The sequence below is a fragment of the Gopherus flavomarginatus genome, chromosome 17 (genome assembly GCF_025201925.1).
Source record: "Gopherus flavomarginatus isolate rGopFla2 chromosome 17, rGopFla2.mat.asm, whole genome shotgun sequence".
NCBI classification, from domain to species: domain Eukaryota; kingdom Metazoa; phylum Chordata; order Testudines; family Testudinidae; genus Gopherus; species Gopherus flavomarginatus.
Window position 1 is genome coordinate 11,406,437 of NC_066633.1, and position 14,517 is coordinate 11,420,953.

The 14,517-nt window shown below is 58.9% G+C and overlaps 1 protein-coding gene across 1 annotated transcript in view; it reads right to left on the bottom strand.

Moving 5' to 3' along the window:
• The window catches only part of HMCN2 (hemicentin 2), a 121,122-nt gene that overhangs the window by 11,100 nt on the left and 95,505 nt on the right, over window positions 1-14,517 (bottom strand). Inside the window, exons 69-87 of the mRNA XM_050926079.1 lie at window positions 14,018-14,296; window positions 13,483-13,673; window positions 13,309-13,390; window positions 12,444-12,580; window positions 11,895-12,036; window positions 11,225-11,372; window positions 10,585-10,712; window positions 10,118-10,274; window positions 9,701-9,822; window positions 8,828-8,992; window positions 8,600-8,707; window positions 8,197-8,331; window positions 7,422-7,556; window positions 6,371-6,561; window positions 4,721-4,934; window positions 3,783-3,929; window positions 3,384-3,574; window positions 2,615-2,696; window positions 1,650-1,919 (exon numbers count right to left, since the gene is read on the bottom strand). Of these exons, the coding sequence (XP_050782036.1) occupies window positions 1,650-1,919; window positions 2,615-2,696; window positions 3,384-3,574; window positions 3,783-3,929; window positions 4,721-4,934; window positions 6,371-6,561; window positions 7,422-7,556; window positions 8,197-8,331; window positions 8,600-8,707; window positions 8,828-8,992; window positions 9,701-9,822; window positions 10,118-10,274; window positions 10,585-10,712; window positions 11,225-11,372; window positions 11,895-12,036; window positions 12,444-12,580; window positions 13,309-13,390; window positions 13,483-13,673; window positions 14,018-14,296 (3,024 nt within the window). The remainder of the gene's footprint in view (window positions 1-1,649; window positions 1,920-2,614; window positions 2,697-3,383; window positions 3,575-3,782; window positions 3,930-4,720; window positions 4,935-6,370; window positions 6,562-7,421; window positions 7,557-8,196; window positions 8,332-8,599; window positions 8,708-8,827; window positions 8,993-9,700; window positions 9,823-10,117; window positions 10,275-10,584; window positions 10,713-11,224; window positions 11,373-11,894; window positions 12,037-12,443; window positions 12,581-13,308; window positions 13,391-13,482; window positions 13,674-14,017; window positions 14,297-14,517) is intronic.

Genomic DNA, 14,517 nt, shown 5'->3' on the forward strand with positions numbered 1-14,517 from the left:
CATTGTGGCTTCGTGGCACAGGGGCTTAAAAGCAGCTTCAGGATTCCCTCAGCTCCACCCCAGGGCTATTTGCTTGCAAAGGAGAAGAGTACGGGGAGAGGTGGCAGGATATAAACCAAAGAGAGGCACAGAGGTCCGTTGCCCCACCTCTCGGTGCCGTTCCACAGTACAGGACAAGGGGGGAAAAGAACCAATGAAATTAAAAGACAACATGGTTTAAAACAGATAAATAGGGAAGTACATCGTGACACAGCACATCGTTAACCTGTGCAACTCAGCACTGCAGGATGCTACAGAGGGAGCATATTAGCTATTTCTAGGAATAAGCATAATGCCTGTGTTACACCAGATAGGGTACCCAGGGTAAGGGCTGGTGCAGCCAGGAGCGGCACCAGAATTTCTGGCACCCTAGGCAGAATTCGGGGGGCAGCATTTTATGCGCACCCCACGGGGCGCGCGGGAGCTTCCGGTTCCATTCCCATCGCGCCACCGAAGAAGAGACCCTCCGCCAAAATGCCGCAGGCGACAGCGGCAGTCATTGAGCTGCTCAATTGCCTGCCGCTGTTTTCCACGGCACATTGGCAGAAGGTCCTTCTTCGGCGGCGCAATGGGAGCGGAACCGGAAGCTTCCATGGGCCCCGTGGGGAGCGCACAAAATGCCACCCCCCGAATCCTGACGCCCTAGGCGACCGCCTAGGGTCGCCTAATGGAAGCGCCGGCCCTGGGCGCAGCAGCACCTCTATAAGTCTTAATGCTTCACCAGTCAGCAGGCGGAACCAGGAACTTCCTCCCCACCCCAGCTGCTTTACTGTGTTTGCAAAGGAGGTGGGGTGGAATATTCCTTCCGTCTTATGCTTCGAGGATTGTCCACTGCTGGAAACAAGAGACTCGCCTCGATGGCCCATTGCCCCAGTTTGGGAAATGGTGAACCCACTTGATAGACAAAGGCCCCTGCTATTAGCATCTGTGTTCTCATGGGAGCACTCAGTGGGGCAGGCCCCTCCATATACATTTATAAATGCTACACACACATTACAGCCCCCTGCTGATAAAAATCCTGTGTAAAAATCCTAGACAGGCCAAGAGAAACCAGGTCAGGGAGCTCCCTTCCCACAGGCCAGAGCCTGCCCCCGCACGCACAGCGGGAGAGGCACCTCAGAGCTGCACTTCGTACCAGGGCACTGATGGGCAAGCATAGCGCCACCGCCACATCCTTCCCCGTGCAGGCCCTGCTGCCGGACTGAGGGGGCGGGTGGACGCAGGAGCAGGGGTGCTGGCCATAGCCCCCTCCCCAGGGCAAAGAGCATCTGGACCAACTGCCCCAGCTTGGCCAGTGCCCGTCCATTAGAGTAGGAGGGTGAGACAGAATCATATTGGCTGTAAATTCTATTTGCTCAACCCTCTCCAGGCATGCAGCCTTTCCAGCGACGAGTCCTGCCCTGCGGTGTGCGGAGAGGGTAGGGTGACCAGATGTCCCGATTTTATACGGACAGTCCCGATTTTTGGGTCTTTTTCTAATATAGGCTCCTATTACCCCCCAGCCCCATCCTGATTTTTCACATTTGCTGTCTGGTCACCCTAGGAGAGGGTAGAGGGCCCTAAAAGGCTCCCCCATTTCACGCAGGATCTCCGGCCCCTGGGGCACGCACCTCGCATCCTCAGGAAGGCCTGGACGACGGAGGAGCCCATCAGATTGCGTGCAACACACTCATACAGCCCCGTATCCATCTCCTCCACGGCACTGATGAGCAGCGTGGAGTTGGCTAGGATCTGGACTCGGTGGTTCTCCTGGAGGGGTTTCTCTTCCCGGGTCCACTCCACTATGGGGGCTGGCTCTCCCGTAGCCTGGCAGTGCAGCACCGCCCTCTCCCCAGCACTCACAGCCATGTCTTGAGGTTTCACGCTAAACGCAGGGGCACCTAGAACACAAGGGGAGAACCACCTGGTCAATGCAGCACCTGATGCCCGGCAGAGTCCGTGTGTGCTCAGGGGAGCTGATACAGCATTTCTGACATCCAGCTCTGAATTGCCCCACAGTTCAGAGGAGGTGGGGTAGCTCCACCCGTAATTATTCTGAGGAGCTTCCGGTCAGTCACTAGTGTCTCTCTCAGATGTAATCCGGACTCTTCCAAGAGAGACGTTCACACACAGTCACATTGGATTTCTGAGGCCCCAGGGGATTTTATGAGGCTGATCCTCGCCCTCAGTGGGGCTGCTAGACAGCTCGGTCATTTTTCCTTCTTGATCTCAGTCCTCTGCCCACATCCTGAGGAGAATTCCTGAATCAGAGAGTCTAAGGCCAGAAGGGACACATGGTCATCGTGTCTGACCTCCTGTATATCCCCGGCCCCTGCACCACCAAGCAGCGGTGCACTTTACCCAACAGCTGGAATTGGACCAAAGCCTGTCAGACCTCAGCAGACTGTGTCACTGTGTGCCAGAGGCAGAGAACAGGAGAGACCGGGGCAATGGCAGGGAACTGATCAAGCGGGATACACCCAGTTCGGCCATTTCCCCTGCAAATCAACCGCCCCCCTCCGCCCCTCACAGGCATGAGGGTGACACCGTCCGTGAGACTAAACTACCAAGGTGGCCAATGCGGACAGACACTCACTTTGCAGGGCAAGGGTGACCACCTTCTCCACCGTGCCCACCTCATTCTCCGCCACGCACTTGTAACGCCCCGCATCGTCGCTCTGGGAGGAGGGAAAGCAGATGCATCACCTACCTTGCTCAAGGCAGGGCTGCACTGATGACTTCCCAGGAGTCCAAAGGGCGCAGCTAATTAGCATAACATCGGGCAGACTGAAGCCCCTTCATCCTTAATACAAACTGGTGGCCAACACGCAATGCCCCATCCGGCCTCTGCAGATGGAGCACGGCAGAGCCGGAGCTAGGGCCTCTCCAGGTTCCCCGTGAGTGACAGATGCCAGATCAATCTGGGCCTTATCTGCCGGCCCCTCCTCACAGAGGATGCTTCTGTTCTGAGTTAGGGTAGAGAGTGAAGAATTTCTTTAGCTCCTATTATGACCCCTAGCGACAAAAGGGGAGGCTGGCCCAGCGAAGAAATCAGTGCACTAGTTCCTCAGAGGGAGACGTTACTTCCCGAGAACACCTCCGCTGGGTGAATGGGTCCAGAGATCCCAGCCCCTGTGGCAGACCCTGCTCGTCCCCAGGCAGCTTCTCCCCTATGCAGAGCATGCCAAGTTTTTGCTAGCCCCTGCTTCAATCCACTCCAGCCATGAGACTCAAAGGAGGGAAGGAAAAATCTGGCAGCACAACCGAAGCGAGAGGAAAAGGAAGACACCCAGGCTCCTCCTTACACACCCCTGCAGTCCGCAGCTCCCTGTCTACAGAAAGCCAGTGCTGGGACCGTGACTCACCACCGTCCCATAGATGGCCAGCGAGCCGTTCTGGAGCTGGCGTAGGTGGGGGCTGCCCAGCACCGGGAGCCCGTTTTTATTCCAGTGGATAACTGGGGCAGGGTCGCTGTGGACTTCGCAGTTCAGGAGGGCATTGCCCCCCAGGGGCTCCACCTGGTGGGCACTGACTTCGCCACGAAGGACCGGAGCCTCTGGGGAAGGAGAATGGATTAGAGACAAAAATCCTGCTCGGCCTGGGCTATGCGGTCCCGGAACGGCCAGGGCCTTCAGACACCAGGCCAGGCTCTGGTCTCTGTGACGCTGGTGTGGATGCAGGGGGGTCTGCTGACCACAGAGGTGCTGTTTCAGGCCAAGACCAGACCCTCTCCTCTCAGCGCTCCACGAGTGAGCTGCCCTCACCTGCCAAGGTACCTTTCACATAGACGAATGCGATGGCCTTGATGCTGCCCACGCTGTTCTTGGCCACGCAGGCGTAGGTGCCAGTGTCCTCCTTGGTGACGGCCTCTCTCTGCAGGGTGCTCTGCCCGCTCTGCTCCCAAATGCCCGCTGCCAAAGGGAAGCCATGCAGGAGGGTTTGCCAGGCAGACACTGGAGACAGCTCCCCAGTGCATGGTACCATGGAGCATGCAGGTACCTGCCCACTCAGCCACGCCAAGCCCTTGGGGATCAAGAGGTGAATGGGGAAGGGGATGGAAGGCCCCCGGCCCACACCCTGGAGTCCAGCTCTCCCTTCTGGTCCTGGGGGAAAGTGAGCGACGCAGACCAGGGCTGATCCCCTCACTTCCCAGCAGGAACGGCAGGACCTGGACAACATGGCCACACTTTCCACTTATTCAGAACCTTCTTCTTAGTGCAGCCTCATCAGGGACGATAAAAATAGCAGCACGTCCCTCTCCACTGCCTCTCGCTGAGTGAGCCCCCAGGGCAGTAGGAAGACGCGCTAATCAAGTCTTGCGACTTGCCCCCCCATGAAGTGGGTTTTCTTAGCCCTGTGTTACAGGTGAGGAGAAGTCATGTGACTCAGACAGAGCCAGTGTCAGAACCCAGACTAAAACCCAAGAGCCCCGACTCCCTGCTCTAACCACTCGACTGCACTCCCTCCCACACACAGCCCTGCACAATAACCTACAGCTAGGTCTGCACCCTGCTACCAGGATCTCTGAGGCCTTTTCTAAGAGACCCCAGTGCAGGCCCCCAGTCACGCTCCTTTAGTTCACCGGCTCTTACCCCTCCCACCACATGGGGTCTCGCGCCTTCTTTCTCTGCCTTCCCCAACCCAACCCCCGTACCTCCACGCCAGCCCCCACTGCTCCTGTGGCAGAGTTGGCCCAGCTCACCTCTGACCGGTTTGTTGTTGAGTGTCCAGGTGATGCGGGGCATTGGGTTCCCCTTCGCCACGCAGCCAAGTATCAGCCTCTCACCCCTGTTCAGCGTCCGGTCCCTTGGCTGCTCTGTGAAGATGGGAGGGACGTGGACGGCGAGCTGGAGCTGCAGCGTGGCTTTCCCAGCAGAGTTTTCTGCAGTGCAGGTGTACGTCCCAGCATCCCCAACCTGCAAGGGGGGAAGGTTCGAGCAAGTGAGTGGGACACCCCTGGGGAGAGGCACTGCACCCCACAAATGAACCGAGCCCAAAGGATTCTGAGTGCTTTTTCATTCCAGCCAATGGGCTGATCCTCCACTCTGAGCTGGGTCCTTTGCACTCCTCAGGATCCCGAGAGTACTCAGCCAGCTGAGATTTCCCTGGGGTACATGGGCATGTCAGGGGTCTGGCCAGTTCCCGCTCTCCCTGCCTCAGTGTGGGGACCATGCCAGGGACAGGGAGCAGGGCAGAGCTCTGCTAGGCTCATCCTTGAGTGGTGTTTGTGCACAGATTGATTCAGTGCTTGGTTTTCAAAATTAATTTTTCTCTTGGCAGGACCTGTGTGATCAACATCCCCCTAAACACACACACAGCCCCAGGCAGATCCACCTGGTGCCAAAGGCAACTGGGCAGAAAGCTCAGAGGCCATTGACTGCAGGTCCTGAAATCAGCCAGTGGGAGTCAATGTGACGAACTGGGAATGTTCTTAAGGTTTGCTCTGAATGCTGTGTTGGTGCCTCAGTGTCCCCTATGCAGTTCTTAAGTATCTAGGTGGTGGAATAAGGGCATGTGATTGCTGAAGAGGAAGGGGCCAATGCACCTAAATGCCTGGCACTCTGTCTCCTAGCAACAGATGGCCTGGGCCCCTCCTCTGCAAAGGTGCCAGCAGAAGGTGTTGGAGACAAAGAGATCAGGTGACCTCCTGGCCCGGGAAAGGGGCTGAGCAGAAAGGAGGGGCTGGAGGGGGTTGTTAGTCTGGAGTTGACTGGGGATGAGGAGTGAAGTGCAGACGTGGGGTCTGACTCACTGCCCCCCAGAATGGACCCGGCCGAGGGGTCCAGTTCGCTGTACCTACAAGCTCTGTTTTAGACCCTGTTCCTGTCATTGGATAAACCTCTGTTTTACTGGCTGGCTGAGAGTCACGTCTGACTGTGAAGTGGGGGTGCAGGACCTGTGGCTTCCCCAGGACCCCGCTGGGGCAGGCTCGCTGTGGGAAGCGCACAGAGGGGCATATGCTGAATGCTCCAAGGAGAGACCCAGGAGGTGAAGCCGTGGGAGCTCCTTGCCCTGAACAAGTCTGCTCCAAGGGAGAGGAGGCTCCCCAGAGTCCTGCCTGGCTTGGTGGGGAGCAGACCCAGAGCATTGCCCGGTGACTCAGTGACAGTCACTATTAAGTGGGACCAGGCTTCTCCTCCCTGTCCTGCAGCCCTCCCAGCCTGAGAGTACAAGAGCCACTGGGTGTGCTGTCTGTCAGCCCAGGGTGACTCTGAGAGGCCACTTCTTCCCAAGATCCCTTCTCCAGATGCTCCCTTTACTATCACAGCCTGCAGCTAGTCCAGACCCAGAGAAGTAAATGAGACGTGCACCAGATAAACCAGAAAACACACTGCCCCCTTGGGTTGCTTACCTGGGAGTCCTTCACCATCAGCTCCCCAGACGGCAGCAAGGTGAATTTTCCCTCCCGTCCTGGCACTGGGACCCCGTCTTTGGACCAGGTGAGTCTGGGCTCAGGGATTCCCCGAGCTGCGCAGGGCAGGAGAACTTGTGAGCCCTCCAGGATGGACAGCTGTGGCTGGCTGGCCTCAATGACTGGGGGCACTGGGAAAAAACAGAGAATGGGAGGCAAAGGATCCCTCATCTGATTTCTGCAGACAGGGTTCTCCTCCCACAGCTACTTCCCAGTGAATGCCAGGCGTGATCCAGCTTTGACTGAACAACTGCGTTTGCAGAAGTCCCCTGCAGTGAGATGCCAGCCAGGCCCTGGTGAATGAAGATGCTGGAACATCACCCCACCCCTGCCTAGCCGCTCTGCATGGTGCTCCTGTTACCCTCTGACCCTGCGTGCTGCCAAACCGCTCCTGCCTCCCCCTGCTCTCCCTCACAGTGCACAGAGATGAAGGCAGCACAAGAGTGGATGGGGCGCAAGCCAGAACGTCAGATCCAAACACAACCTGGCTTTGCACCCAGATCCAGGCTCTACATTTCTGACAGCCCCTGTGCTACCTCAGACCCAGCCCTGAACACCCTGGGTGCTTGGGGGAAATCTGGATCCAGCTCCCAAATGCTGCGGCTCAGCCCATCTCTAGTAACAGTGAGTTGTGACACTCGGCTCCCAGGTGCTGGTCTGGAGACAGCGCAATCCAGCCACGCTGCCCTCTTCTCCAAGCATGGTAAAGCTGGAGAGTGTTCCTTGTCCAACACTGGTAGGGGACCAGAATGGTGACCAAGCTCTGCTGCCCACCCCCGCATCCCACATCAAGCTGGGAAACACACTGGGTCCTGGGCCCCCTATGGAGGTTTTAGTAACAGATACTCGGCCAGGTCAGGCAGGACATTCCAATTCCAGCCAGGCCCAGGGGAACAGGAGAGCACATTCTGTGGGATAACACACAGCCCCCTGGGTTTCACATGCGGCTCTGGGTTTGCTCCGAGGTGTGGGTCCCCGTTCCTGCTCCTACCTTGCACGATCACTCTGGTTTTCCCCAGCGCTGTGCCCGAGGGGTTCTGAGCCACACACAGGTAAACTCCAGCATCCTCCACAGAGGCCCGGGACAGATGCAGATGTCCATTGGGGAGCACCTTGAAACCGGCTCCTGCCACCAGGAAACAAAGATCAGAGAGAAAAGGGATGTTGCAGAAATGAAGAGCAATAGCAGGAAGGCCGGCCACTGGCCAGACCACCCCGGCCAAGCGCATTAGTGACTGACTGACAGACTATACGCAGGGACCGCTTCCTCCACACATCACATGCAGCCTCCTCCAAGGTAGCACACAACAGCTTAGCTCAGGAAGTGAAGAACCCACTGGAGCCTCCGAAATGGCAGGTGGAGGTAGAATAGAATGACTCTAGGTGGCTTTTAGCAAGGACACCTGGGTGAATGTCTCCTTATACGTGCCAAGGGGTATTTCAGGATCACCAGCTGTCCTGATTTCCCGCTGAACTGACTGACGGTGCCCTCTGGTGCCCTTTGACACCGTGCTGGGGTGCACAGGGCTACCAAGCTTTGTGCCTCCCGGCGCTGCAGCCAGGAGATGGTCCGTGAGAACTGGGGATCTAGGGCAGGAGGGGATGGGGGATTTGGAAGTTCCTCAGATAGTTTTTCGCCCAATCCACTGCCACCCCCAGCAGTGCTCGGGGTGCCAAGTTCCGGTAGCATCACCAGCCCCTCCCAGGGGCTTTGCTGTGGTGGACCAGCTGCTGCAGTGACGGGCTCGGCTGGTTTAGCTGCTCACCTGCTGGGATACTCATCCCTTCCTTCTGCCATGTGACTACCGGGCGAGGGATTCCAGACGCCTCGCAGGGCAAGACCACACCAGCATTGACCCGCACCTGCACCATGCTGGGCAGGGGTTTCACCACGGGGGCCTCTGCAACCAAGAGGGAGAACAGTGCCTGAGCCGGCTTCTTCACAGAGTACAACCTGGCTGCTTTCCCAGCCTACAGGGCTCTATGGTCAGCACCCAGCCTCCCAGAACCTGGACAGGTCCAGGAAGCCAGGCTACTCCTGAATGCCTCTTCATGGTCCCAACAGATGGAGTGCTCTCTCACAAGCCTCTCCCCCTCCCACTCTCTCTCTCTGGGGCTGGTGCTCGCCTCCTTCCCTCAGCCTGAAGTGGCCTTGGCAGCTCCGGGTACCTTCCACTGTCAGGAGGAGATGCTTGTGTGCCACGCCAGCGGCATTCCTTGCCGTGCAGGTGTAGTGCCCAGCATGAATCGGCAGAGCATGGCTGATCTCCAAAGCACCTGGGAACACAGGAGCAGTAAGTAATGGAGGGGGGAGGTGAATAGTGCCCCCTCTTGGGTGGTGAGCATGCTGTCCTCCCCCAGCTGACACACCCATGCATGGGATGGTGCTGCTGATACCTGTCAGCGAGACGCGATAGCCACTGCCTCGGTTTCCCAGCTGGGCTCCATCTTTGCTCCAGGATACAGCTGGTGCTGGCACCCCAGAGGCATAGCAGGTCAGAACTGCTGGGGACATCCTGGTGGCTGTGAAGTCAGTGTGGTCATCGGCAATTGTGGGAGGGACTGCAAACGGCGAGAGTCAAGGTGAGCAGGGCTGTGCAGTGAAGCACAGAAGTGAGACTCTCCTCTCTGGGCATGGAGTCGAGGCTCCGGGAAGCATGTATGACAGCAGCCATCTTGGCCGACACACCATGGACTGAACCAGGGACCTCCAGAGCTAAAAGCATGAACTGCCATCTGCTGCAGGTTGAGCTACAGAACTAAGGTGCATGCATGCACTCCCCACGCCAGTGGATTCCACAGGCTCACCCAGGCTGCTCGCCCAAAGAACACGGCTCATTGTTTGCTGTAACCGGGGCTCCAGCCAGGACGTCAGTGCAGGAAAAGCACTGGCTGGAGCTCAGTCAGCTATTTGTGCTTTGGGAAATGGAAAGAGCTCAGAAAGCCGGTTCCAAGGTGCAGGGCCGGCTTTAGGATGATTCATCCGATTCCCTGGAATCGGACCCCGTGCCTTAGGCGCCTTTTTAATTTTTTTTACTCACCCCGGCGGCAGTCTGCTCCACCGGGGTCTTCCCGCTCCCCTGGCCAGAGCGCCGTCCGGAGCGCAACAAGCCCCTCGACTCCCCTCCCCCGGCCAGCAATCAGAAGTGCTCCTGAAGACTGGGACCGCCGCCCAGTGAGTACAAGCCCTGCCCCCAGGAATCGGGCCCCGCACTTGCTAAAGCTGGCCCTGCCAAGGTGAGACCACTGCATGTCCCAAGGGCCACTCACCATGCACAGCAACTGCAATGAGCCTGCGAGCCTCTCCTGCGGGGTTTGTTACGATGCACTCAAACTGCGCCGTGTCTTGGAGGCTGGGGCTGGTAATCAGCAAGGAGCCAGAGGAGAGTAACCTGGGACACAGAGTGCATGGGTGAGGGGGGGTCACAAACATAAGACCAGACCCTGCCCCACTAAGCTCAGCAATGGCCCCCAGCACCTGATCGCAGCGGCCCCCAGGACAGAGAGGGTCGGGGTCAGCTGTGTGCAGTGCGGAGCTAGGGTACAAGGGCAGAAGCAGCATAGCAAGTGAACCAAATGGCAGCAGAACCAGCCACTGGACATGACTCGCTCTACAAAAGGCAGCTGCACACTTCCCCGAGCATCCCACCCCGCCTGCGGCATGCATGGCAAGGACAGCGCCAGTACCTGTAGGGGCTCTGCAGAAGGTCCACATTCAGGAGGTGCCCGTTTTTCTTCCAGGTCACGTGGGGTTTGGGGAGGCCAGTAGCTTCGCAAGCGACTGAGGCCGGGCTGTGGGCCATCAGGGTGAGGTTGGAGGGCCCCGGAGCAATGGCAGGAAGGACTGCGAGGAGCAGAGACAGATGCGATCGGTTCAGGAGCAGATTCCAACCAACTAGAGGCATTGCTGGAGGGAGGCGGCATTAACGAGAGGGGAGCGCATAGGCTTGGGCCAGTCCAGCAGGAGGCAGAGGGACCCCTTGGAACAAAGGAGAGGGGACGCCGGCACGAATTGGAAAAAGGAGATGGTGATATCCAGAGCAGAGGCTGTCTGAGATCCACGCAGCGTGGCTGGATGCGAACCCTGCATGCCGGGCTCCTAGGGGCCTGCTTCATTCCCAGGTTAGTCCTTTCCCTCCTCACCCTCCCCTTACCTAAGACTTGGAGGTCCAGGCCTCGTCGGTCAGACCCAGCAGGGCTAGATGCCACACAGAGGTAATGTCCCGTGTCCTGGACCTGAACTGGGTTTATTTTCAGGGAGCCGTCTGACAGGAGCTCCAACCTGAGGGGAGGGAAGGTGAGTCCATCAGGCCACCGGCCGGTTTGGTTTAATGCCTCGTTGACAGAAAGCAGCAGACAAATAGGGAAACAGGCACTGAGGAGAGGAGAACACTTGCCAGCAGACCAGAGCCATCATAAGGCAGGCCCAGAGGTGGCCACTGGCACAGAGAAGTGGTCCATGCATAGGGTGTCAGGGCGCCCGGGCTCTGTTCACAGCTTGGCCATTGACCTGCCATGAGACCTTGGGCAAGTCGCCTCATCTCCCCTTGCTGCGGCTCGTCCAGCTGTACAGTGGGGGTAATAAATGCCCCTGCCTCACGTGGGTGCCTGCAAGACTCCATTCCTCACTGTTTGCAAGGGGCCTGACCCGCGTAGCAGCCTGGTTACAAACCTGAGCTCACTCGGCTGTGCTAAGGCTCTAGGGACAAAACAGATGGGAAGCAGCTGCTTTCCCACAGCCAGTTTCAAACAGCTGGGCGAGCATGGCTGCGGAACGGCCCTGGGCTCGCGTACCTGGGGTTCCCAGCAGGCAGCAGGAGCAGGCCATCCTTCCTCCACGTGAGCTGGGGTGTGGGCCGCCCCTCCGACTCGCAGGGCAGCAGAGCTGACTCGTTCACAGTGGCGCTCACGGCCAAGGGGCCTGGCTTTATCACAGGGGTAGCTGCAACCAAACATCACTGGAGGTGGGATACGGGCATTGGAAAATAACAGTAAGAGAAATTGGGGCAGGTGAGCAGAGAAACGGACTCTCTGAGCTAGCCAAGGCCCGGTGCGGGAACATCCAGTGAACCATTGAGAAGAACAAGATAACAACAATGGACAAGGTAAGCCGAGAATGGAAAGCTGAGGTAATGAGCAGGTCGAACGCGGACAGCGCATGGACAGAACATGCTGCACGGGGATTGGTTCCTACCAATTAACCAAGCCAATGCAATGAGATGTGTAAACGGAGGGACTCCCAAGAGCCCGCCCACCCCTCTGCTTATGGAGTGATGGCGCATTGATAAACAGGATCCCATCACACGGCGTATCCCACCAACCCAACTCCGGGAAGGGAAGCGAGGGCCGGAGTGTCTGAGTCAGCCCAGCTCTGTTGAACGCAAGGGAGCCCCAGCAACTGAGTGTGCCGGAGGATCTGAGCAGGGGACTAACACCTCCCCAGCGGCCCCTGAGCTCTGCTCACTCTGGATCTCCACGTGGAAGTTCAGGCTGGTCCTCCCCAGCGCACTGCTCGCCGTGCAGCTGTATCCTCCGCCGTCAGGCACTCCCACGGCCTGGATCTGAAGGAAACGCCCCTGGGCCAGAAACCGCACGCGGGCATCCTCCTGCCAGCACCCAGAGACAAACATCTCATCAGCAGTGCTGCCAGACCTTGATTCACATCCGACCGCAGGCTTCACACGTAACGAGCCCGGTGGCCTTGCTTCAATATCCCAGAGGCAGCATCCACAGTGCCAAGCGGCCAGAGCTGAGCTGTGCCAGGGGCAGCTGATCAAAGGGACCCACGCACCGGGGAGGGATCCCCAGGGCAGGAGCTCCAGTCCTCTGCCATGCAGTGACAGGAAGCCACCTGGTGCATTGGCTGAGCCACAGAGAGTGGGAGGGGATCTCTCGGGCCCTGACGTGGTCTGGGGAGTCAGCGCCACCTCGCTGAGATGCCAGCGCCTCCCTCTAACCCCCTTGCCACGCACGTCCAGACTGTTCAACAGCGGTGGACATCCCAGCTACATACCTGCAGCAGGAATCCCCCTCGGCGCCACTCGATGCGGGGCGGTGGGTCAGTGTCTGCAGGGCACTCCAGGGAGAGCTGCCCGCCAGCCAGCGTGGTGACGGAGCGCGTCTCACTGGAGTCCTGAACGTTTGCAAGTGCTGCAGGGATGCAAGTCAAATGGGTCAGGCATGTGCTGAAGGGGAATCACGCCAGGAGCAGCTGGGAGCACCAGAGAGAGAGCGCGCTGTCCCCAAACGGTAACTCCCACTGACCAGCCAACGCCCGAGAAATGCCCCAACCCTCACTGCTCTGCTTTGCACTAACCCTGCTTGCTCTGTCACCCAGCCCCAGGCTCACAGGGAAAGCACTTGCATCCCCCTTCTCCCTTCCACCTCACTGTTCCAGAAGGGTGGGCACACGAGAGAGCCAGAACCTGTGGGCCCAGCTACGATCCTGAAAGGCTCCCAGCAGAGGAGAATGCAGGACATCCCCCAGCACCCCAGTTACAGGAGACGTCTAGGTCCATGGTCCTGCCTGCACACAGCTGCTTTCCAGTGGTGCTATACCAGTACCCACCAAGGTTGCTGCATGGTGGAGATTGATATCAACCCTGCATTTCATGCCATTCACCCCAACCCCTTCCCTGTGGCCCATTCCCTCCGGGGGCACCATCCGTTCCCTTCCCTGGGCAAAGGGAAGCCAGCAGGGTGAGCTCAGCCACCCACCACTGCTAGAGGCTGATGTGGCCAGCTCTGCCCTACGCCCACCCCCAACTCTCCCAGGGGGCAGGAGTCGCTTCTGATGGCAGCGCAGAGGTGAGGCTGGTTGCTGCCACTGTGTGACTGGCCTGTATTCTAGCCACAGGCGCCCCGCTGTGCAACGGTACCTTGTGTCCTGACCCAGAAGCTCTTGCCATCCTCCCCAGCAGGGTTGGCAGCCAGGCACGTGTACAAGCCGGCATCGTCCGCCTGAGAAAGGCCAGAAGGGAGGGGAAGCTCAGGTGAAAACTCAGGGTGGGAGGGGGAAAGGGGAGGGGGGAGGGAGGGGGAGAAGTCCCCACCTGCACGCTCTCTATCCGCAGGGAGCTCCCATTCCTGGCCACGATCCCGGGCCTGGCTAGCAGCCGGCCATCCTTCTCCCAGGTGACGCTGGGGGCAGGGACTCCAGCTGCGGTGCACAGCAATTCTAAGGGAGCCCCAATGGCGGCGGCCACCTCTGTGGGCTGGGCCAAATCCTCAATGCGTGGGGGCTCTGCAAGACACGGCAGGGCTGATTTCACTGCCCCTCCTCCGGACAAGGGCCTGGGAGGGCAGGCGGGCTGAGGGGGAAGGTCCACCTTGGGGAAGAGCGTGGAGATTCGCTAGTGCAAAGGGATGCCCCTGGCCCTTAGCGGCCAGAAACATAGAGAGCCTAATCAGGCATCAGGCTTCCAAGAGAACAGGTGGGGCACTGCCCATCCCCCTCCCCATGCCCCCGAGCTCAGCCCTATCCGCCCAGCCTGCTTGCCCCTCTCCCATCCCTCCTGCTGCCCCCTGCCCTCACCCCCTTCCAGCCTCCCTGCCAACAGACTGCAGAGAGGCAGCGCAGGCACGTACCCACGACGGAGAGGTGGAAGTGTTTGCTCACTTCCCCGGCCTCGTTCCCAGCCACACAGGAGTAAATGCCCGAATCGGTTGGCTGCACCGACTCCAGGTACAGCCTTGTGCCTGGGCCATTGGGCACTAGGTTGTTTTGCAGAATCAGGGGCTCGCCATCCTTCAGCCAGGTCAGAGTGGGCAGTGGCGACCCGCTGGCTGCACAGGTGAAGGTCACGGCAGAGTTGGTCATTGCGGTCACGGCCTCGCTGCTCCCTGAGGGCTCTAGGGCTGGAGGCACTGGGGGAAGGCAGAAGCAGCAGACATCTGTTACTGGGGCCAGAGGAGGCCTTGCCTGTCATTTTCAGATCGCACCTTTGTCCCCCTCACTCCACACTGCACCTTCTGTCTCCTGAGAGGCGCGGCTCAGGAGGCAACCCCAGGATGTGGACGCCCGGGTCAGAGGCCTACAGTGGACAGAAGGTGACTGCAAAGCACGATTCACAGTTAGTGGAGACACC